The following is a 26153-nucleotide window of genomic DNA, read 5'->3' as shown; positions in this document are numbered from 1 at the left end:
GAGCGTCCACTTTGCTATGACTTCAATTTCACAGTCATCTGAAGAGTAAAACACAGCACCATCGCCCATACTGTCACACCTGACTGTACTGTAGACACTGCTAGAGCCACTGCTGTCCCTCTCCTCGCACACTCACCCTGAATTCACCAGCTACAACCCATTTGTATCAAAACTAGATTATTTTATTGACCAATATAGCCTTAAAACACAAACACACATGCAGACGAAAGCTCAAACAAGGTGCGTACAAACAGAAATCCAGGAAAAGGACACCTGCTCTGGATGTTGTGGGTTCAAGTCCGGAATGCTTCACTCTCCGACTGTGACTGGGAATGGAGTGGTCATAGAGACCCAGAAAGGACTGCGCACGCAAGGAGCCTCTTTTCCTTCTTATTAAACATAAGGAAATAAGCACAAGTCTACTTATTCTCAGTAAAAATCACATTTATTAACATTTTAATTACAACTTGCTCAGCTATTATCAATAATTAATGCAGCAGATGAATAAAAAATAGAGATTTCTATAAAACAAGCTACTGAAAAAAGGTCTTAAAAAACTCCCCACCCCCTCCATCCACCGCCTCCTGTTATCTCCACACTGTCCCCCTGGTGGGCTGTCCCATTTTGGACTGGGCCACGGCCTTCCGGACCTGTTTGCTCTGGCCCCTGTCGCCCCCTACTGGTCGAGCTGATGGGGCGCGGCGCGCTGGTGGTGCCTGCAGATCACAGGAGAACAGTAACAGCAAGGTGAGCAAGCAGTGGTGGAAAGCGTGGACTGACCTGCCCGACTGCGCAGGGCTGGACTCCAGGTCTTCTCCGGCCCAGCAGACCTGAGAACCGGGCTGTTGTCTGTAAATGAGGTTATTATTTAGCCGATATGGGCTTCTAGCCCTTAACACAAACAAGAGGAGGGCATTCAGGCCATCTGGCCCATTAGGCAGTTAGCAGCTAAGTGATCCAGATTCAAATCCAGCCATTTCTTGAACGAAGACAGGGTATCGGCCTCAACAGCACCCCTTGTGTAAAAACGTGCCTCCGTTTCTGAGTTTTAAATGCATGTTTTAATAGTTTCCACTGTGTGGGTTGATTGCTGTGACAAACCTCATTCTGATATTATTATACAGTGCCTTGCACTTCTTCAGTCCCATGCACAGTCTTGTTTTATTGCTTTAAAGTTTGTACTCACAGCGTTTTGAAACAGCAATTCATGGGTTGTGTACACAACCTACTCCACACATTTAAAGTAAAAAAAGGAAAATGTATACGATTAAGTTCGAGTAGGGGGCTGCATCAGCAGGTGTAGGCTGCAAAGGAACAAGTAATGTTGTTCCTGTATATGATTAATATGAAGGAAAAATGGAAAAGTCTTTGCCAACACTGTGCTGTGGTAAACCTAAATTAATTTAGGTGCACTTAACGAACCACACAATTAGCTGAGGGGCCGCTGCAATAATCCTGGTTCAGGTGATTTCAGGACAAATGAGGAAGGCTCACTCTCCAGCATCTCGACCTCACTACAGGCCATGCGGAACCCAGAGGTGACCTGGAAGTAGTCCACAGAGAAAGCAGCAAGGATCTGCATCTCCGGTTTGGAAGCTTCTGATGGGAAGGTCGTGAGAGATCGGCAAGGGAAGAGGAACTGAGGGGAACACAGGTGGAGCAGAGTGTCTGCAAGGTCCCTCAGTCAGGTAGCGAAGCTCAACCCTGAGCACCAAGGAGCTTCCAAAACAACAAGGGGTGAAGCTGTAAAACGGTACGGACTTGAGAAGGGTATACAAACATTTCAAAGACCCTAATTCTCCTTGAACACGGTGAAGATCGTCCCCAAGCAGGGGAAGCTATCCAGACCAGGCGAGAAGAGAACGGGCGAGAGACACCCCTGCGAGGCCAACAGCCGCTGTGAAAGATTTAGGCGATGAGATGGCAGAAAACGGCCAGGGGTCAACACCTCTCGGTCACTCCACAAAGGGGCTCGTGTGGAACCGGAAAAAAACCCATCTCAAATTCCTCTTGGCTGAGTGGTCACACAAGACAGACTGGAAATTTTTGGTATGAAGTGTTATGTCCGACACAAACCGGTCAGAGGAGCGGTGGCTCTGTGGCTAAGGATCTGCACCTGTGGCTGGAAGGTTGCCAGTTCAAATCCCGCAGCCGGCAGAGGAATCCTGCTCCGTTGGGCCTCTGAGCAAGGCCCTTAACCCCAACTGCTCCAGGGGCGCCGTACAATGGCTGACCCTGCACTCTGACCCCAAGCTTCTCTCCCTGTCTGTGTCTCATGGAGAGCAAGCTGGGGTATGTGAAAAGATGAATTCCTAATACAAGAAATTGTATAGGGCTAATAAAGCAACATTATCATTATTTATTATCATTAAACCTGACTTGGTGCATCACTCGGTCACGATCACCATACTGTCGAGCACAGCGGCAGCAGTCTGTTCTAGTTCTGCTTCTCATCAGCAGGGCCTGGGAGCCTCATCGGGACTGATGGGAACACAGACGGAGCAAAGTCCTGGCAAATCCTTGAGGCAAACCTGCATCAGACCTACAGCTGGGACAAAACTCACCTTCCAGCAGGACAATGACCCAAAGCAGGTGGCCAGTTCTACACCAGAGTGGCTAAGAACAAAAAAAGCAACTGTCCTTGAGTGACCCAGTCAAGGTCCCAGCTTGAATCCTAGTGAGAATGTGGGAAAAACCTCAAAACTGCTGTCCGTGTGTGATGCCCGAGCAACCTGAGAGAGCTTGACCACATCTGCCAAGAACAGAGGGCACAAATGGCACCAAGCCAGCGTGCAGAGCTGGTAGAGGCATACTCTTAGATATCTTCAGAATGAGCATTCAGGTGGTGAGTGAAATATGATGATAAATGTATATGTATCATTGGGACACAACAGGAAGGATCTCAATACTTCTGCAAGTACTGATTATTTCATATCAGTTGGGATATTAAGGCAAGGATCAAATACTCCTAAAATCTTAAACAGATTCTCAGCTTTCACTGGGAAACGTCTGAACAATCCTGTCCCCACCACCCTGTAAAAAACCTATAATCAGAATTTTTTTTTGTACACTCTCAATTCCAAATTGCCAGCTGTTCATCGATTCGGCTCGTCCCCCAAACATCTGGAAAAACGACTTGCCTCTTTCATCACACCCTGGCTCGACTGGAGGCTGTGGGATCTGCGCGCAGCCGGAAGACATACACTCCCCCCCTCTCCCTGGGAACACCTGCGGAGAGAGAGAGAGCCATGAGCTGTGTGGCTATGAACGTACTGGCTGCCCTGGCGACGCCATCAGTCTGTCCCAGGTCCTGGAGCTGGGACTGCGAACACTGGCTGCTTCCAGGGATGATAAAAGGCGGCAAAATGCAATTCTAAATGCCACCGCAATCAAGAGCCTCCTCTCTTCTCACCTGGCAGAGTCGACGCTCCGGAGGTAAGTGAGGAGGTCTTCCAACGATGGCGCTGCTCTGTTGGGTTGAGAGTGGCACTGTGTCAGGAGGCGGGAGAGCTGTCCAATCTGCTGTGGGGAGAGGATACCATCCACTGGACCTGTAAAAACACCACACACACGCCACTGTGACACTGCAGACACTTACACAGCACTGTGACCCTGCTGACACCAACAGAGAGCCGTGACCCTGCTGACACCAACACAGTGTGTGCGACTCACCAGCGACCTCACGACTGGTCTCAGGAGGGGAGCAGTGTAGTTTGGTCTTGAGGACGCTGGAGGAGGGGTGGAGGCAGGGGGGAGGGTGTCCTGACACTGACTGTCCTGTGGGCTGGGGTCTGACACTGTCCACTGAAGTGGACAGACACAGAGAGGAGGAGCAAGAAAAACAGGGGTGAGGAGGAGGAGAGATTATTATTATTATTATTATTATTATTATTATTATTATTAGACAGGCTGTTAATGGGGGAGGAAGTTTCCTCCCCCATTAGGATTGGGAGCTCCTGATTCTGGCAGGAGTGGGAATTCTGCGATTAGATTAGTTTTTTAGGGAAGAATGTTTGTCTAATCCTGGAGTATTTCTCCCAGTGCATCAGAAAATGCATTTCTCTCTGTGTTCCTCCCTACTCACAGTGGGAGTGTAGCCTGTTTTCCCTGGACAGCCAGGACTGTCTGTGTCCAGTTTCTATGTCCAGGCTGTGGTCACTGAGCCTGTCTTCCCTGGCTGTGTGTCATCCTGGTCTGGATGCATCGTCTTTCAGACAGGAGACCTGACCAGCAGGCTGAGCAAGCAAGGCTCAGCTCTGTACCTGTCTGCCTGCTTGGGGACTCCTCCGCTGTTGATGTCTCTCTCTGTCCTGGTGCGGGCATCACAGAGTCCACTGGCTCTCCAGGCGTGCGGTCCAACAGCTGACAGAGGGACAGGGAGAGCAGGGATTAAACTGTGCCAGGCCTGAGAGAGTCAGGAACATTAACATTGACTGGAAACTAATGAGTCACAGAGTGACTGACAGAGCCAAATCAAGAGGGAGAGAAGGGGTAATAGCACATATACACTTACTGAGCAGATATTACTGCACCATACAAAGAGAAACAGAATGAAGGACAAACACAGAGAGAGACAGGGGTTATAACACATACACACTTACTGAGCAGACATCACTGTACTATACAGACCCACAGAAACAGCCAGTGACAGACAAACACAGAGAGAGAGACAGGGGTTGTAACACATACAGTATACAGTTCCAGACATGTACACATACATATATAAATACTAGAAAACCACCAGTGTTACCGAGTGGAAGCAGTTTGCCACAGAGGAAGGGGCTAAAATTACTACACAGCAATGTGTAGTAATGCAGCTATGGCAGCGAAAGGTGGTTCAACCAGCTACTGAGGGGACATTAACTGTTCCACACAGGAACAAGAAAATCTGAAAAGGGGCAAATACTTCTCCCCAGAGCCATACGCTTACAGCAGGGTGTGTGTACTGCACAGAGAGAGTGACAGAGGGAAAAACACACAGACATACAGAAGCAGGGAGGCAGGGCGACAGGGGGGTTAGTACATGAACAGCCTGGACACTTCACCCCGATTTACTAAAGTCTGAAACAGAACGAGACAGACAAAACCGCAAAGGAGATGGAATGACAGGGAGAGAAAGTGATAAAAGACAGACAGGAAGGCAGGGACAGGCCTCACCAGCTGGATGTAGTACTGCAGCTCGCTCTGCCGGCCCTCCCTGTCCCACTCCAGCAGGGGGCGCACTTCGTCGAGCTCCAGGCTTGGGCCACTAACTCCTGGGGCCCCCTGAGGGGTGAGGACTGAGCTGCAGCCACCCAGCCCCTCCTTGCCGCCTCCTGCCCTGGCCCTCTGCAGGCCCTCCGAGTCTGTCCCGCTGCTGTGTCCACTGAGCTGTTGTTTAATCCTGAACCCACTCTCCCCCTCTCTCTCCCGCGCAGTGCTGGTCCCACTGTGCCCCTGTGTCCACATTTGTGTTGTTCTAGAGCTGTTCTTGCCTAGTGACCCGGGGCTGTGCCCACTTTGTTCCTGTACAAATCTGTACCCACTGTGCCCCTCTCTCTCCCTGGCTGTGCTGTACCCACTCTCCCCCTCTCTCTCCCTGGCTGTGCTGTACCCACTGTGCCCCTCTCTCTCTCTGGCTGTGCTGTACCCACTGTGCCTCTCTCTCTCCCTGGCTGTGCTGTACCCACTCTCCCCCTCTCTCTCCCTGGCTGTGCTGTACCCATTGTGCCCCTCTCTCTCCCTGGCTGTGCTGTACCCACTATGCCCCTCTCTCTCCCTGGCTGTGCTGTACCCACTGTGCCCCCCTCTCTCCCTGGCTGTGCTGTACCCACTGTGCCCCTCTCTCTCCCTGGCTGTGCTGTACCCACTGTGCCCCTCTCTCCCTGTCTTGTGCCCTTGCTTCAGTAAGTCCGTGTTGTTCTGGCTGCTCTCTCCCAGTGATCCTGTGCTGTAGCCACTGAGCTCCTGCAGAGACCTGTGCCCGCTGTGCCCCTCTCTCCGTCTCTCTGCACTATACCCGCTGTCTTCACCCAGGGGTTGCTCCACCAGCTCCTCCAGGTCACAGCTGCCAAGCGCTGAGAGATAAAGAATGAGACCACGGACAAAGAAACTGATATGTACTGAAAGGCACCAATAACAAAAGCAACAAACACTATCAGTTCCAACAGTAGTGTTTTTAAGACCTCTCAGAATACATACACACCCGGATTACATACTGTACACGGTGGTTCAAGGCCTTGGTCCTGGAGGAACACCATCTCTTCTGAATTTTACAGTATATCAGCTGAGGTCTTTATCACAGGCTGACTGATTCAGTTTTGAATTAGGGGAAGATTAGTGATTTAAAACTCTTTAAACTCTTAAAAAATACCACATGGTATCTGTAATTAGTACCATACCATTTTCTGAGGTTCAAAACTGCCTTCATTTAGATGTGCAGTCACATGCATAAGTATATATATATAGAATCACTCGTGCTGTGGGCGTGTCTGATAAAGAATCACTCCTGTTGTGGCTGTGTTTGACACAAAGACACTTTTATTGTGGGTGTGTCTATGTTATTCCAGGAGCAGGGCTGGGAACCACTGTTGTACAAAACACACTGTATACACAGTATAACTGTGGTGTATATACAGCACACTGTACACTTGCTGAAGAGATACTGCACACCTACTACATATATATTGTACATGTGATGCGTACATACACTGTGTGCACTCAACACCTGCTCTATATACCACACCCCTAGTACACACATACCGGACACCTGCTCAAAAGTGCTGCATGAACTAAAGGCAATAATGTTGATTGTACTGACTATAGCCCTGCTGTACGTGTGTATATATCCGTATGTGTACTAGTATGTAGAGTGCACCCTTCTCCTACTCTACTCAATAAAACATAACCCCCCATAACTGAGCCTCCTTTAGTTCAGGGTCCTGTCAGCCTCACCCCAGCAGGCAATGGAAAGAGGTCATGCAGTTATACAAGCACACCCCCCCCACTCCTCCCCATGCTGTGCGGCGCCCCCTGTGGCAGGGAAGTAATTACCACAGGAAGGAGGTGGTTACCCCTCGCCCCAGGAGCATCCTCAGCAAGGTCAGGCCTGGCAAATTCCCATTCCCATTCTGGTAGTGTACGTGGTCTGTCTGGACAGAGCCTGCAAAGCCTGTGGCTCCCTAGGAGCCGGGCAGGAGGGTTCACACAGCGTGGCCAGCAGCTGCAGGGCTCGGACTAAACTCCTCAACACTGAGGGGCTTGTGGGAGTCAGCACTACGCTTCAAGGAGCGCACAAGAGGCTCACTGTGAAGTGAAGGGGCCTGTGCAGAACACAGCCTGAGCCTCACACACCTGACAGAGGGGGAGAGGCAGTAAGGGAGACAGGTCCAGAGAGAAAGACAGGGACAGGGATAGGGTAGAGAGAGATAGAGACAGACAGGCACAGGGGGAGAAATACTGTAGAGACAAAGACAAGGAGAGAGGGAAAGATTTAGACAGGGACAGAGAGATAGACAGAGGGAGACAGGGGGGAGATACAGACATGGACAGAGAGAGAGAGGGGGAGACAGGGACAGTAAGAGAGAAAGGGACAGGGGAGACATAGAGACAGAAATAGGAACAGAGAAAGGGAGACAAGGTCAGAGGGAAAGATAGACAGAGACAGGGACAAAGGGAAAGACAGAGAGAGAGAGACGGCACCTAAGCTGAGATAAACAGGCAGAGAGAGAGAAAGAGAGACAGAGGGAAGGAGGCGGGGGGTGAGCGGAACAATTCTACAAGCCTGCACCAGGGGAGGCCCTCTTCAATTAGCCGTGACATTTCCAACGCACCCCTGTCAGTCTTTGATGTTTGTATGAAAAGCTGCGCTTTTAGTCGTCCTAATTGAGATCACTCCCACAGCTTCAAACGCACACGGCCCTGGACCCCCCATCACACACACCCCACCACTGTCGCGCACAGCTGTTCCGCACAGCTGCTCACACAGGCAAGGGGCTGTCAGAGCCCACAGCTGTGCGTCCATCCCCAAAGTCACAGCACAGCGTCTGAAATCCTTATCCAGCTCCTCAGAGGAGCGAGTGATCCCTCTTCTAAATTCATCGATCTTTCTCATCCCCGCCAGCGGCCAACTCCTTAGAGTCACAAGAGGCCAGTGGTCTCCAGGAGTGCCAGGAATCCCATCAGGCCCACCGAGACTGACAATCCCAAAGGTTTAATGGGTAACTACTACATTAGTGTTACTGTCAGCCCCACTTCCACTGCTGGTGCTTTTGAAACCACAGATCACACTCAATAGCCATCCAGGGGGTCTTGCTTGCAATGGCATCAGTGAGTTCATTCACAAAAGCATCTCGGATGCCACTGGCTCGAGAACAGGCATCGTGGGTAAGCAAGTCAAATGCACGACACACAGGAATTCAGGCACAGTACAGCTTTGTTTCAGGTACAAGTGGCTGCTCTGTGAGTCTGTATGGGGTGTTCAGCTAGACAAGTGTGTTTTATAGGTATTTATTCAGTGTGAAAATGTGTGTTTTTAGCATAAAAGTGTGTGAATAAGTGTGGAAAGAGAGTGTACTCTGAATAAACCTGTGTTTAGTACACAGGGCTGCGACTCACCTGTATGAACTGTGTCGTCCAGGTGTGGCTCCAGAGGACGGAAGCTCTGATTGGTTGGAGAGAGAGTGTGGAAACTCTGATTGGTGGTGGCAAGGGGCTGAAGGCTCTGATTGGCTGGGGAGAGAGGGTGTAAGCTCTGATTGGTACTGGAAAGTGGGTGGAAGCTCTGATTGGCTGGGGAGTGAGACAAAAGCAAGCTGAGGTCCTGGGAGGTATGCAGGAGGCCTGCTGTAGGGGGAGCTGCTTTGCTGATGTGACCTCCTGCAGAGTCTGGAGCGACTCCTCCACCTCTCTGCCCTTCCCTTGGGGTGGGCAGGGAGAGCTGCACTGCGGCATGGAGGGGGATCGCCCTGGGGAAACCCACTGGGGAAAAACACAGAGAGAGAGAGAAGAGGAATTCAAAAAAGGCACTGCACAACACAGTACTGAAAGTAAAGAGGAAGAAAGAGTGAAATTAGGGAGTGTGAACGGTAAAGAGGGAGGAAGGGAGATGCGAGAGAAAACGACATAGCAGGAGAGGAAAGGTCTCGCCTGGCTTGCTGTACCTGTTTCTCTCTCCCAGCCGATGGCCCCTGTCCTGTCTGATGATGCAGCCAGCAGAGCTGAGCGGGGCCCAGTCTTCTCCGCACTCTGTGACCTCTTTAGCTCCTGGACCTCTGCTTCTCCCAGAGGCCTGCTGGGCTGCAAATCCAGTCTGTCCCACAGCCAGGACTCAGAAGACAGGAGCTGGGCCGGGTCAGATTGGGACTCTTCTCCCTGACATGAGAACATCAGCTCAGTGTCATTTCCGCGACATTTCTTTCTTCACGCCCCACAAAGTTCAATCTGGGTGCTTCTAGGTAGTGGTCGTGAAAGGGCAGAGGGCACGAGGGCGACAGGAACTGCGTTGTTGTCATCCTGCTCGCTGGAGCTGCTCAGCAGCGAATCAGGAGTATTGCGCCTGACCTCTGGCTCCTGTCCGCAGCCTGCGGGTGAAGACACTGCTGTACAGTGTACGATCTAGCGCTGTCGGGAACTTGTTGGGCACCCAGGACCGCGGTCAGGGCACCTCATGTCTCCAAAGTCTCTCTTTTGAGGCCCCCTTCAGACACCCATCTGTGTGGACTCTGCATGTTCACCCTCTTGGGTTCACCCCAGAAGACAATCAGGCGAGGGTATTTGGCTACAATGAGTTGTCCAGCCCTTGGGGGTGGGAGAGGTGTTGGACGACTCGCCTCATGAACCTGTCACAGGACTTCAAGAATGGGTTGCTATGTCGCAAATGAAGGCACTACAAGTACAAAAAAATAATCTAAGGACTAATAGTTACAAGCAAAAGGAGACCATTCAGACCACTAAGATCCAAGAATCTCATCCTGCCCTTTCTTGAAAGAATTCAGGTCGTTGCCTTCATTTAAATGGATAGGTAGCTTGCTCCACACTCCTACAACTATTTGGGTAAAGAAGTGCCTCCGGTCCACAGTTTTAAATGTAGGTTTGCATAGTTTCCACCTGTGACCTCTGGCTCATGTTTTTGTTTTTGTTGATGCAACGTGTCGTAGCTATTTTGATATGTCTTTGTAAAACAAGCTATAGTCTCAACAGGTTTTCTAAACCTAGTTAAAAAACAAACTCTATTACAGATCCCACCCTGCTGAATGCATCAGAGGACTGAGGCCCAGGTCCGTGCTGCAGACGTGTCAGTGCCAGTGATGTAAGCTGGCGTGTCAGTGATGTAATCTGTTTTGGGTATGAGATGTAATATCCCACAGAAAAATGCATGTTATCATATTTACTCATCATAAGACGTTACAAGCTTTAGTATGACAATTCACAAGAACACATAATCTTAAATCTACTGAGGCACCTGATTTCTTGCCCAGGAGATGTTAAAGGTTTATCTGTTGTGTCTGCTAAGCAACACTGTTTTTGCTGCATTTACACACACCTGACTGTGGGGGGTGCTCTGAGCAGCCAGCAGCTTCAGGGCCTCGGCCCAGTGGGAGCGCAGCAGGCCCTGCAGTCTCGACACCAGCTCTGTCCGCTGGATCTCTAGTCTCCGCCTTGCGGCCTCCACCCTCAACACCTCCTCCTGCTTCTGGGACAACCTGCAGACAGGCGATAAAACTCAGACGCACGGATGGAGACAGACAGAAACGGTCACTGTCAGACAGTTAGTCTGTCACAAAGTCAGACAGTCAAACAGTCACACTGTCAGACAGTCTGATGGTCAGATAACTACAGATCAGACATCCCCAGCGCAGAATGTTAGTTTGTGTTACTGTTAGTCAGTTGCATGGACAGATGGTTGAACAGTCACAACTGTCAGATAGTCAGACAAATACTCAATCACGCAGCCAGATGGTCAGCCACTCTCACATTCAGATGGTCAGATAGTCCAACAGTTAGATAGTCACACAGTCAGATAGTCAGACAGTTTGTCAGACTGAATTAGTCCATCATATAGTCGGATGGTCAGATATCCACGCAGTCATATGGTCAGATGGTCAGTCATTAATGCAAGTACTTGTTCTCGTAGTCCTCGGTCAGCTTGCGTAGCTTCTCCTCCCTCTCCTGCAGCTCTGTCCTGAACTGAGCTAGCTGCGCAGACAGCTCTTTCTCGTGCTGCGTGCTGGCCTCCAGCATCTGCTTCCTGAAACACAAGAGTCCCCTGGGTGAATGGCAGCAAGACCGCACCTGTGCGTCTCTCTCTCAGACAGTACCTGTGTGTGCCTCTCTCTCTCAGACAGTACCTGTGTATCTCTCTCAGACAGTACCAGTGTGTGTGTCTCTCTCAGACAGTACCAGTGTGTGTGTCTCTCTCAGACAGTACCTGTGCGTCTCTCTCTCAGACAGTACCTGTGCGTCTCTCTCTCAGACAGTACCTGTGTGTGCCTCTCTCTCTCAGACAGTACCTGTGTATCTCTCTCTCAGACAGTACCAGTGTGTGTCTCTCTCTCAGACAGTACCTGTGTGTGCCTCTCTCTCTCAGACAGTACCTGTGTGTGCCTCTCTCTCTCAGACAGTACCCGTGTGTCTCTCTCTCAGACAGTACCAGTGTGTGTCTCTCTCTCAGACAGTACCAGTGTGTGTCTCTCTCTCAGACAGTACCTGTGTGTCTCTCTCTCAGACAGTATCAGTGTGTGTCTCTCTCTAAGACAGTACCTGTGTGTCTCTCTCAGGGCAGTTGTGGCCTTGGTGTTCTCCTCCTGTATCTGTCTCAGCCTCTCAGTCACCTGCTGCTCCACCGACACCTTCAGCTCCACCTCCATCTTGGTGCGCTCCGCCTCAAAACGCGCCTGTGTTGCACACACAGGACACACGCACGCTCACCACAAGATCCTCTGCTCGAGCCCCACACGTGTGTACCCAACCCCCACTCTGCTGTGCTGCTGTTCTTCCACATCCCCGGTGGCCCCGAGTGTGTGTGCTGAGGATGACCGGGGACAGCCCCTTCCAGAGACAGGCTGGCCAGGTCATTCGGACACACAAAGAGCACCCACACCCCTGAGACGCAGAGAGGGGCTCCGGTCCCACCTCGGCCAGCGCCCTGTCCATCGCCGCGCTGTCCCGGGCCCTCTGCGCTTCCTCCAGCTCTCTCTCTGCACGCTGCACCTCCTCCTGGACTGACGCCAGGACCCTCTGGGTGTCCTGGGCCCGCTGAGCCTCCCGCTCTCGGCTGGCCTGTGGGGAGACGGGGAGGGCGTCAGTGCGCAGTAAACACACCGTGCCCTGCAGTGACCTCTCGCACTGCACTGCAATCAGCTGGAGTCTGCACCAGACTGAGTGCACTCTGTGTTCACAGTGTAGTCTCAAATTGCCAGAATCCAGCAATACACCATACTGATCAATACTGCATTACACTGGACTGTTACTTTACTGCATAATACTGATCAATACTGCACTACACTGGACTATTACTGTACCACGCCATACTGATCAATATTGTACTACACTGTATTGTTACTGTACTACGCCATACTGATCAATACTGCACTACACTGTATTGCTACTGTACTATGCCATACTGATCAATACTGCACTACACTGTACTTAATGTACTACACTATACCAATCAATACTGCACTACACTGGACTGATACCGTTATACACCACCCTGATCAATTCTGTGTTATCCTGTACTACACTGTACTGTACTGTACAGTGTACCACACTGCAGTATACTGTATCATACTGTGCTGCACAGTATCACACCCTGCATGGCCATACCTTCTCGTTATTGAGCTGGGCCATAAGCTCTGCCTCCTGCTGGGCGAGGCGGTCCTCCAGCTCCCTCTCCCTCCTGTCCCAGGATGCTCTGTGCTGGTCAAGGCTGGCATGTGCCGCCTCCCTGGCCCTGGTGGCCTCGTCTCTCTGCTCCTCCAGAGCCTGGCAGCGCCGCGCCACCTCCTCCAGCCTCCGGGAGAGCTCGCCCACCTGCTGCTCCTGGGGAAACACAGCAACCGCTGCCGTCACGGCGACAGCCATCATCTCCAGGACAACCCCAGTGACCAGAGGACCCGGGGGGTGTGGAGAGGGGACAAGCATGTGTGGGTTTCAATGATGGCCGCTCACAACATACCGAAACGAAACACCAAACACGACCATGACGTTGACACGCCTGCTGTGCCCGTACAGGGAGAGGAAGAGGAGGGGTGTGCAGGCTCCTCTGACACGCTCACACACGGACAGGAGATGAAGTGCCACCTAGGGGAGCAGCACGCCTGTTGTCTACGTCACCGTGACCCAGCGAGAAGGCCGTTTCCAGCCCTCACCTCACGATCTGGGTGCCCCAGGGCTCGTGACGTGACACTTACAGCTCAGCCTGCACTTGGGACAATGAGAGCCGAGAAGACCATCAGGAACAACTTACAAGCAACCCCTTTCTTCAGAAACAGGTTTAGGGTGACCGGGAGCCCAGGTTTCCACCCTGAACCTGAAGGACCCTGAGACCAGCTGACCTCTGACCCCTTCCTCAGCAACTGGCATCAACACTGAGCCAGACTCTGGCTTCTCCTGCCCTCGGTCTGGGTGGGAGTGTAGGTCCCTGGGCCCCTGCAGGACAGTGTTGCCTTCTCTCTGGCTGGGAGAGTCTGATCCAAGAGTGCCAGGATGTCTAGCAGGCTGAGCCGAGGCTGGACACAGCGCTGATTGCTATTCGTCTTGGGAACAATAGATCTTCTTCCAACCGACACTGAGCGCAGACACAGGCCTGTCCTGGGACAGAGCTCTGAATGCTACTCAAGACGGCTGCTTTTATTCCAACTGACAATTGACACTGACATCACTGTACAGTTATTACTGCTCCTTCTGCCTCTGTTATTAGAGCTGCTGCAGCACATGCACAACACAACACCAAGCACGACAAGGAGCAGACACTAGCACGGCTCAGTGAGTAAGCTAGGCAGGTCCACACGTGCAGGTGGCTCTGGAAGCGTGGCGGTGCGATCCCTCACTCACCAGCCGCTGGTTCGTGGCCCGCAGCTCTTCTGCCTGCCTCTGCTCGCGATCCAGGGTCTCGGCGGCCTGGGCCAGGCTCTCCTCAAACCGTGACAGCATCTGCACAATCGCACACAAACCCGATCAGACCTGAGCGGCACCACTCGCTCCCGGCTCACAGTGTTCACTCTGAGTTTCAATCCCAGAATTTCAGAAGCTGAAGACATGATCTTTGCAGGTCCTAAAGATAGACAGACAGGTCCCATGAGAGTGGACAGTGAGGGACAGACAGGTCCCAGTAGAGTGGACAGTGAGGGAGGAAGATAGACAGGTCCCAGTAGGGTGGACAGTGAGGGACACAGGCAGACATGTCCCAGTAGATTTGGACAGTGAGGGATGGAGACAGATGGGTACCAGTAGGGTGGACAGGGAGGGACAGACAGGTCCAGATAGAGAGGACAGTGAGGGAGGGAGATAGACGGGTTCCAGTAGGGTGGACAGTGAGGGACACAGATACACAGCTCCCAGTAGAGTGGACAGTGAGGAAGACCGACAGATTGATCCCGGTAGAGTGGACAGGGAGGGAGGGAGACAGGTCCTGGTAGAGTGGACAGAGAGGGACAGACAGGTCCCGGTAGAGAGGACAGTGAGGGAGGGAGACAGACAGGCCCCAGTAGAGTGGACAGGGAAGGATACAGTTTGTAGAAGACAGGGGAAGGTGTTAATGAAGCACACAGTTGTGTAGATGGATGGACAGAGGGACAATCTGATGAGAGGGTCAGACAGAGAGATGACCAGATGGACAGTCAGCGTTGATCTGACTGACACAGAGCTGACCAGACAGACAGCAAGTGCTGTTGTGATGGACACACACAGAGCTGACCAGACAGACAGTCAGTGCTGTTGTGATGGACACACACAGAGCTGACCAGACAGACAGTCAGTGCTGTTGTGATGGACACACACAGAGCTGACAGACAGACAGTCAGTGCTGTTGTGATGGACACACACAGAGCTGACAGACAGTCAGTGCTGTTCTGACACACACAGAGCTGGCCAGACAGACAGTCAGTGCTGTTGTGATGGACACACACAGAGCTGACCAGACGGACAGTCAGTGCTGTTGTGATGGACACACACAGAGCTGACCAGACGGACAGTCAGTGCTGTTGTGATAGACACACACAGAGCTGACCAGACAGACAGTCAGTGCTGTTGTGATGGACACACACAGAACTGACCAGACGGACAGTCAGTGCTATTCTGACACACACAGAGCTGAGCAGACGGACAGTCAGTGCTGTTGTGATGGACACATAGAGATGACCAGATGGACAGTCCATGGGCTCCCACCTCCTGCTGCTCAGCCTGCGCTCTCTCTGCAGTTTCCTTCTCCTCCTGCAGTCGCCTCGCGGCATCACTCTTGTCTGCCTCGTGCTTCCTCCAGCCCTCCACCACCTTCGCCAGCGTCTGAGAGAGTCCGAAGGAGGTCAAGAGTCACACTTCTCCTAGACCTCTGATCCCGCCCCCCCGACCCTAAACACACATTCACACCCCCCCAGAACCTAAACACACTCCCACACACTCCCCAAACCTAAACACACACCCACACTCCCCGGCCCTACACACACCCCCACAACACCCCAGCCCTAAACACACCCCCACACACCACCCAAACTTAAACACACCCACCCCAAACCTAAACACACCCCCACACACTCCCCAAACCTGAACACGTCCCCACACACCCCCCAAACTTAAACACACCCCCACACACACCCCAACCCTAAACACACCCCCACACACAGCCTGACCCTAACCCCACACACCCCAGCCCTGAACACACCCCCACACGTCCCTGCTCCTAACCCCACACACACCCAGTAGCAGCAGTCTCTGCCCAGCCCTGCCCACCTTGTCCAGCTGCTCAATCATGATGTCCTTCTTCCTGTCAGCGGACACAGCGAGGGCCAGCTGCTGCTGCAGCTCCAGAGTCTTGTTCTGCAGGGTCTGGATCTGCTGCTCGCGGTGCTGAAAGCATGGAGACACTTGTTACTGGCACGCTTATTCCAACAGCTATTACTATGTAATACTGTAATATTACTGTTATGCTGATCCAGGGGACCATGCTGATCCAGGGGCACCGTATGAAATGTCTGACCCTGCGCTCTGACCCCAAGCTTCTCTCTCCCTGTCTGTGTGCCTGTGTGTCTCATGGAGAGCAAGCTGGGGTATGCGAAAAGACAAATTCCTAATGCAAGAAATGATATATGGCCAATAAAGTGATCTTATCTTATCTTAATACTGTCTATTACTGTTACACTGTGTATTACTGTAACAGCTACTACTGCAATACTGTCTATTACTGTTACACTGCACACCACTGTAACAGCTACTACTGTAATATTGTCTATTACTGTTACACTGTGTATTACTGTAACAGCTACTACTGCAATACTGTCTATTACTGTTACACTGCACACCACTGTAACAGCTATTACTGTAAGTGTAGGAAGTGCCTTCAGAGTGTGTGTCTTCAGTGTGTGTGATCACAGAAAGTGCAGGAAGTGTCTTTAGTGTGTGTGTCTTCAGTGTGTGTGTATCACAGTGTCTTCAGAGTGTGTGTCTTCAGTGTGTGTGAATCACAGTAAGTGCAGTGTCTTCAGAGTGTGTGTCTTCAGTGTGTGTGATCACAGTAAGTGCAGTAAGTGTCTTCAGAGTGTGTGTCTTCAGTGTGTGTGATCACAGTAAGTGCAGTAAGTGTCTTTAGAGTGTGTGTCTTCAGTGTGTGTGTATCTCAGTATCTTCAGAGTGTGTGTCTTCAGTGTGTGTGAATCACAGTAAGTGCAGGAAGTGTCTTCAGATTGTGTGTATCTCAGTGTCTTCAGAGTGTGTGTCTTCAGTGTGTGTGTATCTCAGTGTCTTCAGAGTGTGTGTCTTCAGAATGTTTGTCTTCAGTGTGTGTGTATCTCAGTGTCTTCAGAGTGTGTGTCTTCAGTGTGTGTGATCACAGTAATAGCAGGAAGTGTCTTCAGAGTGTGTGTCTTCAGAGTGTGTGTATCTCAGTGTCTTCAGAGTGTGTGTCTTCAGTGTGTGTGAATCACAGTAAGTGCAGGAAGTGTCTTCAGAGTGTGTGTCTTCAGTGTGTGTGTATCTCAGTGTCTTCAGAGTGTGTGTCTTCAGTGTGTGTGTATCTCAGTGTCTTCAGAGTGTGTGTCTTAGTGTCTTCAGAGTGTGTGTCTTCAGTGTGTGTGTATCTCAGTGTCTTCAGAGTGTGTGTAACTCAGTGTCTTCATGGTGTTTGTCTTCAGTGTGTGTGTATCTTAGTGTCCTCAGAGTGTGTGTCTTCAGTGTGTGTGTATCTCAGTGTCTTCAGAGTGTGTGTCTTCAGTGTGCTCAGAGCAATTAGCCCCAGTCAGTAAGCAGATTAGGCAGATTGGCTTCTAAAACCAGTGGCTCTGTGCAGAACCTCAGTTCAGATCCCACAAGCCGCTTACAGCCATGTGAGCCTGACAGCCAGGACCTGGACACCGGCGGGCAAGGTCACAACAGCACACAGCAGGGACAGGGAGGCAGAGGGGAACAGAGAAGAGGGGGAGGGAGCAGGAGGAGAGAAGGAAGGGGAGAAGGGTGGGACAGTGATGCAGGAAGGGAGCACAAAGATGTGACTTAAGGGGACAGAAGGAGACTGGAGAAGAATAAGGAGAGGGACAGAGACAGAGTGAAGAGGAGAGGATGAGAGTGAAGGATGGCCTGTAGAGAGGAAGTGGAGGAGGGGAGGGGTAGTGAGGAGCCAAACAGAGACACTGCGTCATTGCTACGCTCGCAGGAAGTGAACTCTACCTGCTAATTCAGCACTAAGAAGAAAACTAATTTTAAATGTTTTAGCTGGGGCTGCTGACGTAGAGTACAGATTAGTAGCGAGCAGCGTCACAGCAGCTAAACATGGACCAGCCCTAGCCTGAGGGGATCGTGCCAAAGGGGTATCGGTCACTGAGCCCCGCTGGGGGGGGGGTATCGGTCATTGAGCCCCGCTGAGGGGGGGGGGTATCGGTCCTGTGCCCCGCTGGGGGGGGTATTGGTCACTGAGCCCCGCTGGGGGGGGTATCGGTCACTGAGTCCCGCTGGGGGGGTATCGGTCACTGTGCCCCGCTGGGGGGGGTATCGGTCACTGAGCCCTGCTGCGGGGGTATTGACATTAAAACTGGATACAGACTGACCTGACTGCCCAGAGCAGACAGGCTCAGTGACCACAGCCTGGACATAGAAACTGGACACAGGCAGACCTGGCTGTCTAGAGAAAACAGACTATACCCCCACTGTGAGTAGGGAGGATCACAGAGAGAAATGCATTTTCTGATGCACTGGGAGAAATACTCCAGACAAACATTCTTCCCTAAAATAACTAATCTAATCCCAGAATTCCCACTCCTGCCAGAAACAGAACAGCTCCCAATCCTAAAGGGGAAGGAAAGCAGCAGTCAGCCTGTCTTATAATAATAATAATAATAATAATAATGTTACTTGTTTTGAATTTGGATTGGAGAGCGGAAGGGAGTTAGTGGAGCCATGGGAGTGGGCTGGTTTCCTCCTCCAGCACAGAGAAGGGTGAAAGAAAGTGAGAGAGGGGGGCTGGGAATTCACATGGCCTGTCCTGCCTCTCTCCTCCCTGCTTTCTTAATGCGCTCTTAGTCAAAGCTTGTTACATCACATCTCTGCGGCTCAGCGGGGCAGCGGGCAGCCCAAAGCCGATTTCAGCACCGCCCGAAAGTCAGGTGACTCCATTAAAGATATTGGGGCTGCCCGAGAGCAGCAGCCTCCCGGGACTAATCCCACAGGGATCACCTGGAAAGTCTGGAATTACCATTGGTGGGAGACGGGGGGAATGTGAGAAGATTCTAGCGAAAATTCAGGTCGGGAAAGCGGGATGGTGGGAAACGTGCCCATACAGGGTGCCAGTGAGATGCCAAACTGCAAGACAGTACACACTCAGGGCACACAGCAGGCTGACGCTGCCCCCTGGTGGATACCGGTGATGGCCGCGCGCCCTGTGGCTGTGCCAGGTTTGGTCTCTCAGCGCTGTATAATGGCTGATGACTGAATGCCTGGTCTAGAAATACCAATACTTTTTCTAATTTGGACCTCTTGCCTCTCTTAGCTCATTTATACAGGCAGCAGATTTCCCTGCTGGGAGGCTCAAGGCTCTCTTCACAGTCATACCAACAGCTCAATCCACTTTACAAGCACACTGGAGCAGAGCTGCTTCCCCAGGGTTTGGCAGTATCATACTATTCGCCCCAGTGTTTGGCAGTATCATACCATTTGACCCCAGTGTTTGGCAGTATCATACTATTTGCCCCAGTGTTTGGCAGTATCATACTATTTGCCCCAGTGTTTGGCAGTATCATACCATTTGACCCAGTGTTTGGCAGTATCATACTATTTGGCCCCAGTGTTTGGCAGTATCATACCATTTGACCCAGTGTTTGGCAGTATCATACCATTTGACCCAGTGTTTGGCAGTATCATACCATTTGGCCCCAGTGTTTGGCAGTATCATACCATTTGGCCCCAGTGTTTGGCAGTATCATACTATTCGCCCCAGTGTTTGGCAGTATCATACCATTTGACCCCAGTGTTTGGCAGTATCATACCATTTGGCCCCAGTGTTTGGCAGTATCATACCATTTGGCCCCAGTGTTTGGCAGTATCATACTATTCGCCCCAGTGTTTGGCAGTATCATACCATTTGGCCCCAGTGTTTGGCAGTATCATACCATTTGGCCCCAGTGTTTGGCAGTATCATACCATTTGACCCAGTGTTTGGCAGTATCATACTATTCGCCCCAGTGTTTGGCAGTATCATACCATTTGGCCCCAGTGTTTGGCAGTATCATACTATTTGCCCCAGTGTTTGGCAGTATCATACCATTTGACCCCAGTGTTTGGCAGTATCATACTATTTGCCCCAGTGTTTCGCAGTATCATACTATTTGCCCCAGTGTTTCGCAGTATCATACTATTTGCCCCAGTGTTTGGCAGTATCATACTATTTGCCCCCAGTGTTTGGCAGTATCATACTATTTGCCCCAGTGTTTGGCAGTATCATACCATTTGGCCCCAGTGTTTCGCAGTATCATACTATTCGCCCCAGTGTTTCGCAGTATCATACTATTCGCCCCAGTGTTTGGCAGTATCATACCATTTGGCCCCAGTGTTTCGCAGTATCATACCATTTGCCCCAGTGTTTGGCAGTATCATACTATTCGGCCCCAGTGTTTGGCAGTATCATACTATTTGCCCCAGTGTTTGGCAGTATCATACTATTTGCCCCAGTGTTTGGCAGTATCATACCATTTGACCCAGTGTTTGGCAGTATCATACTATTTGGCCCCAGTGTTTGGCAGTATCATACCATTTGACCCAGTGTTTGGCAGTATCATACTATTTGCCCCAGTGTTTGGCAGTATCATACTATTTGACCCAGTGTTTGGCAGTATCATACCATTTGACCCAGTGTTTGGCAGTATCATACCATTTGACCCAGTGTTTGGCAGTATCATACCATTTGACCCCAGTGTTTGGCAGTATCATACCATTTGGCCCCAGTGTTTGGCAGTATCATACCATTTGGCCCCAGTGTTTGGCAGTATCATACTATTCGCCCCAGTGTTTGGCAGTATCATACCATTTGGCCCCAGTGTTTGGCAGTATCATACTATTTGCCCCAGTGTTTGGCAGTATCATACCATTTGACCCCAGTGTTTGGCAGTATCATACTATTTGCCCCAGTGTTTCGCAGTATCATACTATTTGCCCCAGTGTTTCGCAGTATCATACTATTTGCCCCAGTGTTTGGCAGTATCATACTATTTGCCCCCAGTGTTTGGCAGTATCATACTATTTGCCCCAGTGTTTGGCAGTATCATACCATTTGGCCCCAGTGTTTCGCAGTATCATACTATTCGCCCCAGTGTTTCGCAGTATCATACTATTCGCCCCAGTGTTTGGCAGTATCATACCATTTGGCCCCAGTGTTTCGCAGTATCATACCATTTGCCCCAGTGTTTGGCAGTATCATACTATTCGGCCCCAGTGTTTGGCAGTATCATACTATTTGACCCAGTGTTTCGCAGTATCATACCATTTGGCCCCAGTGTTTCGCAGTATCATACTATTCGCCCCAGTGTTTCGCAGTATCATACTAACTGAACTCCAATTTTTGTAGTGGAAACTACGTGGTAGTGCATCTACAACAGAGAGCGGGAGGAACTTCTTTATACAAAGAGTACTGGGGGAGTGGAACAAGCAGCCTGGCCATGCTGGTGAAGGTGGGTGACCCTGGGAACAATTAGCTACTCGCAGCCTAACGAGCGGGATGGGCCGCACGGCTCCTCTCGTCCGCCACCTCGTGTCCTGGTGTTGGGAAGCGGGCAAGTCTACAGACGTACGAAACAGAAGCCCCCGCGTGTCTTAAGTAAGAGGAGGGAAAGGTTAACAGAGGGAAGAGAGTTAAGTAGTTTTGTCCCCCCTTTCCCTGCAGGGATAAGGCAGGGCCTCTCTCCTGAAGCCCAGCCTGCTGCTGCTCCTGCTGTCTCCAGCGCAGGCAGGGAGGGGCAGGAGCAGCAGGGAGAGACAGAGGAACAGCAGGAGAGGGCCCGGAGTGGATCGGACTGCTGGGCCTCTCTGTCCTGCTGACCCCGAGTTTTGGGAACAGGACGGCCTGTACCTTGCGCCTCGTCCTCTCCCTCTCCAGGCTGTCCCTCAGCATCTGTGTCTCCGAGGACACTGCGGCCCCGTCCAGCCGGAGCCGGGAATACCGCGGGAAGAGCTCCTCCAGGCCGCTGGCCGACAGCGGGGGCGACACCTCCGCCAGGGGATGCACCCTGAGGGGGGGGAGGAAAGGTTTCAGCTGGGAAGACAAGCGACACGCGTGTCGACACGAGTGACTCCTCACCCTCGCGGCTCTGCACGTCTCACCTGAGCAGGTTGGCTGTGCTGTCACTCTCGAAGGAGTCCTCCTCCCACCTCTCGCTGGCCCCAGGAGCAAGGGCGCCCTCTGCGGGACAGAGCAAGGGCTTGGTCAGCTCGAGTGGCCAGGGGTGTACAACTCCCACACATGTCTTTACAGCACTGAGCAGAGCCCACACACGAAGCGAGCAGCAGAGAGTACTCGATCCCAATCGAAGAAGTGCAATGAGCACTTTAAACAGAGCGCACTCTCCCCTGTCTCACCTCTGTTCATCAAGCCCTCACAGCAGGTGTGAATCAGCTGTGTGCCTGGGCTCTGGGGTGGCCCTGCCTATCTGCAATGCTCTCGCTCACCATGGGCTCTGCTGCCACACCCTGGTGGAAGGCATGAACTGCAGCCCTGTTTCCCAGAAGACACACGCCCGGCAAACCTTCGCTGTGCTCGAGGGTTCGATCGGCGTGGCTGGCTCGGGGTGCAACAGCCTGCCAGTCCCACGATCAGACCAGCCCCATTTCCATGCAGGGGGCCTTTTACACCCCGTCCCTCTGCACACAGCGCTAGAGCTGGGACCGGGCTGGGGTGGTTCAGGAGCAGGCCTGGCACCCAGGAGGGGCTGCGTTGCCCTGCATGTCCTGTCTGACCTCAAGGAAGGTACTGATCCTCAGGGACCCAGCGCTGACCGTCTGCCCAATGGCTCGCGATCACTAGCACTGCGACACGGTGATACTCACGAGCGGCCGGATCGCCGGACGTCCCGAGGATGGCGCGCAGGTGCGAGCGCACAGACTCCATGTCCAGGATGTGTCGCGTTCCGTTCTGTTACCAAGAGGAAGACGACAGCTGTGAACACGCATGCACAAACACATGCAAAAATATCCACTCAAACACAATTATACACAGACACACAAATTCCAAATACCAAAAAACACCCACACAAATACACACACAAACACACACACACAGACACACAAACCACACACCAATATGTACACTAACGCACGTGAGATTCGCACAGAACAGCCCAGGTAAGGGGGTGATATCCTGCAACCAGTCAGCAGTAGCTCCCTCACTGCTAGTGCGATTGCAAGAGGCTATTTATCACTTTTTATAACTGCACTGTCTCAGAGTGGACTCCGCACACCAAGCAGAGGGGTCTCTGACAGATCAGGCGCTTTTACTGCCTCAGTATATACTCCACTCCGTCCTGACTCGGGTGTCCGCTGTCTCCTGCCGAGGGTACAGGAGTCAGAAAGACGGCACAGGCTCACCGCGGCCACCGGCACAGTGGTGCTGTTCTCCACCCCCGCCTGCAGACTCTGGCTCAGCTCCTCAGCCAGACCCCCCGGGGCGTGCCGCGCCACCCCCCCTCCCACGGGACTGGCTCTCCCTGGCAGGGCTGCCTCTGGAGACGGGCAGGGGGAGAAGGGAGAGAGGGACGAGGCCAGGTGTGTAGTGGTGGGGGTGGAGCCCCCCAGCTTGCCCCCAGTGCCAGGAGCAGGTCTCTGATGATCAAAACACAGGGACGTGCCCTTCCTCCGACCTCCCTGACTGGCCAAAGACTGGGACTCGTCACTCCCCCAGTCTCCCTCATTGGTTGAGGGGAGGGGCGTGTCTTTCCTCCATGCTCTGTGATTCGCTGACGTGGTACTGGGAATGGTCGAGGGCGTGTCCTCGTCTTCGTGGAGCTCAGAGGAAGACAGCCTGAATGTCACCTGCCTAGAACACAGAACACTGAAATCACTGCTCTTAATTTCCCATACTGCCAACATACTGAGCAAACTGTTTAGAATTTGTATATATTCATAATAATAATCCCTACACTGATATAGCACTTTTCTGAACACTCAACTCAAAGCACTTTACAGGTATTGGGGACTCCCCTCCACCACCACCAGTGTGCAGCCCCACCTGGATGATGTGACAGCAGCCATAGTGTGCCAGTACACTCCCAACACACCAGCTATCAGTGGGGAGGAGAACAGGTCGATGAAGCCAATTCATAGATGGGGATTATTAGGAGGCCATAATTGGTAAAGGCAGGCAGGTGAGCGCCCCCTACTGGCCCCACTAACATCTCTTCTAACAGCATTCATAGCTTTCCCAGGTCTCCCAGCCTGGTATTGGCCAGGCTCACGCCTGTCAAGGATCAAGGGGTTGCCAGCTGTGAGCTGCAGGGTGATAAAGCTGCTGGCTATATCATACAAATAAAATGGCTCTTTGAGCGCAAATGTGCGTACGAGGTTTGCAGAAGTCTAGCTGTTCCATAAAAACAACACCACTGCAGAGAAACAGATTCTGGTCCACCCAGCCAGACCCAGGGAAAAAGGAGAGCCACAGCCACAGGGGGTGTACCTGGGTCTAGGTCTGTCGCTGTGTGCTGTGGGGGTCAGAGCAGGGTCGTGACCTCTGCCCTCCAACGCCCGGCTGTCCTGGAGCGAGGCGTACAGGCGTGCAGTCACCTCCCGGGAGGCGGTGAGCGAAGGGGAGGGAGAGGGGGGCCAGGAGCGAGCCAGGGACGGAGAGAGGCTGGCCGGGGGGAGCCCATGGCGAGAGGGGGAGGAGGAGGAGAAGGAGAGGCGGGGCGAGGGGGGTGCTGAGGTGGGCAGGGGCTCCACATCACTCATCAGATCCTCGTTCTTCAGGCAGGAGGCCATCACCGGAGTTCCTCTGTCTCTTTCTCACAGGTCCAGGCCGCCTGGCAGTCATTCACCCCTCCCTGCCACACACAAAGAATTCATACAGAAAAACTGTTATTACATTACATTTAGAGCCCTCCAGTCGCGGATGTCTCGTATATACTGTACTCATGAAGCAAACAGGCAAGTATTTTCATATTACCCATATCACTAAAATATATAACCTGGAATGGATCAGACTGCTGTGGATTGGGAGTCAGACTGACAGCACTGTAATCCTGGAGTGGATCAGACTGCTGTGGAGTGGGAGTCAGACTGAGAGACTGTAATCCTGGAGTGGATCAAGCTGCTGTGGAGTGGGAGTCAGATTTACAGCACTGTAATCCTGGAGTGGATCAGACTGCTGTGGACTGGGATTCAGACTGACAGACTGTAATCCTGGAGTGGATCAAACTGCTGTGGACTGGGAATCAGACTGACAGCACTGTAATCCCAGATTGTTCCAACCACTGTGGAGTGGGGGTCAGATTGACACCACAGAGTTTAGGAGTTAAATCTGCCAGCAGGCTCCAGATGGACTTGATCATGTGAGACAGCACTCTCACAACGAATCAAATGAACACAAAGGCTTGATCCTTAATTGTTTTCTGCACTGGTATTATTTCTTACTTAAGGCCATGAGATAAAACCCTCTAAGGAAAAGCAGTCTTGAGTGTTGTTGTTGTGCACGATCTGATTGCATTGGTATTTATTCTCCAGCTGTCCCGGAGACGAGTCTTCCTTTAGACAGGGTACGGACATGGTGACTGACGCCGATTATGTGTTGAGATCTTCGGACCACAACGAGGAGCATGAATCGAGCGACTTCATCTAGCATGGCTTTTTAAATACCAAGCAAACTGCCTTCAGCTTTAGCCAGCTAGCCTTTCCCCGACCTGTGCTCCCATAACCCCAGAGACACGGTTCACAGATGCTAATCACGACAGATGCGTTTTCAGGGGCACCCGCGGCAAGTCCACGGTCCACGGACAGGAGTGGGACCCGTGAAAAATACAGATGGACCTTCATCTAACCTCGCTGTCAGGCGGCGAGACCTTGAACAGGAGGCACTGCCTTGATGTTGCTCATTTTACTTACAGTTTGCACCTTGGGATACAAAGTTTTTTTTTAAATAAAACCGCAGTCCCTCCTGCCTCAGGACAGCCCAGGTTCGGGATCAGCTGGCAGACAGACCCGGAGTGGGTGGACCGGACTGCAGAACCATGGAGAGACTCTGATCCACCAACTCAAAACTTGCAAAGACTTGACGTCTTTATTGATAACTTACCGCAGGCTCTCTGGGTAACTCCGTTTGATTTCTAAAACGTTGAGAAATCAGCACAATTCCTCCCGGTCTCTTATTACTCAATCACTATGCCAGGTCCGTTGAAAAGAATAAAAAAAACTGAACCGTTTTCTGAGACGGTTCTCGGGTGAACACCCTGTCGAAAAGCTGCCACTTAAGAAATTAAAAAGACGGGATGGAATTCAGT

The 26153-nt window shown here is 51.8% G+C and overlaps 2 protein-coding genes across 2 annotated transcripts; one reads left to right on the top strand and one right to left on the bottom strand.

Moving 5' to 3' along the window:
• Positions 1-587: 587 nt before the first annotated feature.
• Positions 588-24639, bottom strand: cntrob (centrobin, centriole duplication and spindle assembly protein). Its single transcript, XM_088911755.1, has 21 exons — positions 24338-24639; positions 23254-23701; positions 22717-22801; positions 21994-22072; positions 21743-21899; positions 15928-16044; positions 15367-15483; positions 14035-14133; positions 12805-13020; positions 12112-12258; positions 11740-11873; positions 11102-11227; positions 10523-10682; positions 9141-9351; positions 8596-8958; positions 5158-6056; positions 4263-4362; positions 3673-3804; positions 3413-3551; positions 3141-3228; positions 588-716 (listed from the first exon to the last, which is right to left on the bottom strand). The coding sequence occupies exons 1-21, from the start codon at positions 24637-24639 to the stop codon at positions 588-590; spliced, it is 4248 nt and encodes a 1415-aa protein (XP_088767881.1).
• Positions 18941-21711, top strand: LOC148838363 (uncharacterized). The gene is made up of 8 exons (XM_088910148.1): positions 18941-19076; positions 19325-19465; positions 19712-19771; positions 19956-20105; positions 20269-20409; positions 20776-20895; positions 20958-21047; positions 21557-21711. The coding sequence occupies exons 1-8, from the start codon at positions 18941-18943 to the stop codon at positions 21709-21711; spliced, it is 993 nt and encodes a 330-aa protein (XP_088766274.1).
• Positions 24640-26153: the final 1514 nt, after the last annotated feature.

This window comes from Atractosteus spatula, chromosome 3, assembly GCF_055471065.1.
Source record: "Atractosteus spatula isolate fAtrSpa1 chromosome 3, fAtrSpa1.hap1, whole genome shotgun sequence".
In the NCBI taxonomy this organism is placed as follows: Eukaryota; Metazoa; Chordata; class Actinopteri; order Semionotiformes; family Lepisosteidae; genus Atractosteus; species Atractosteus spatula.
This window is presented reverse-complemented; position numbering and strand designations above follow the sequence as displayed.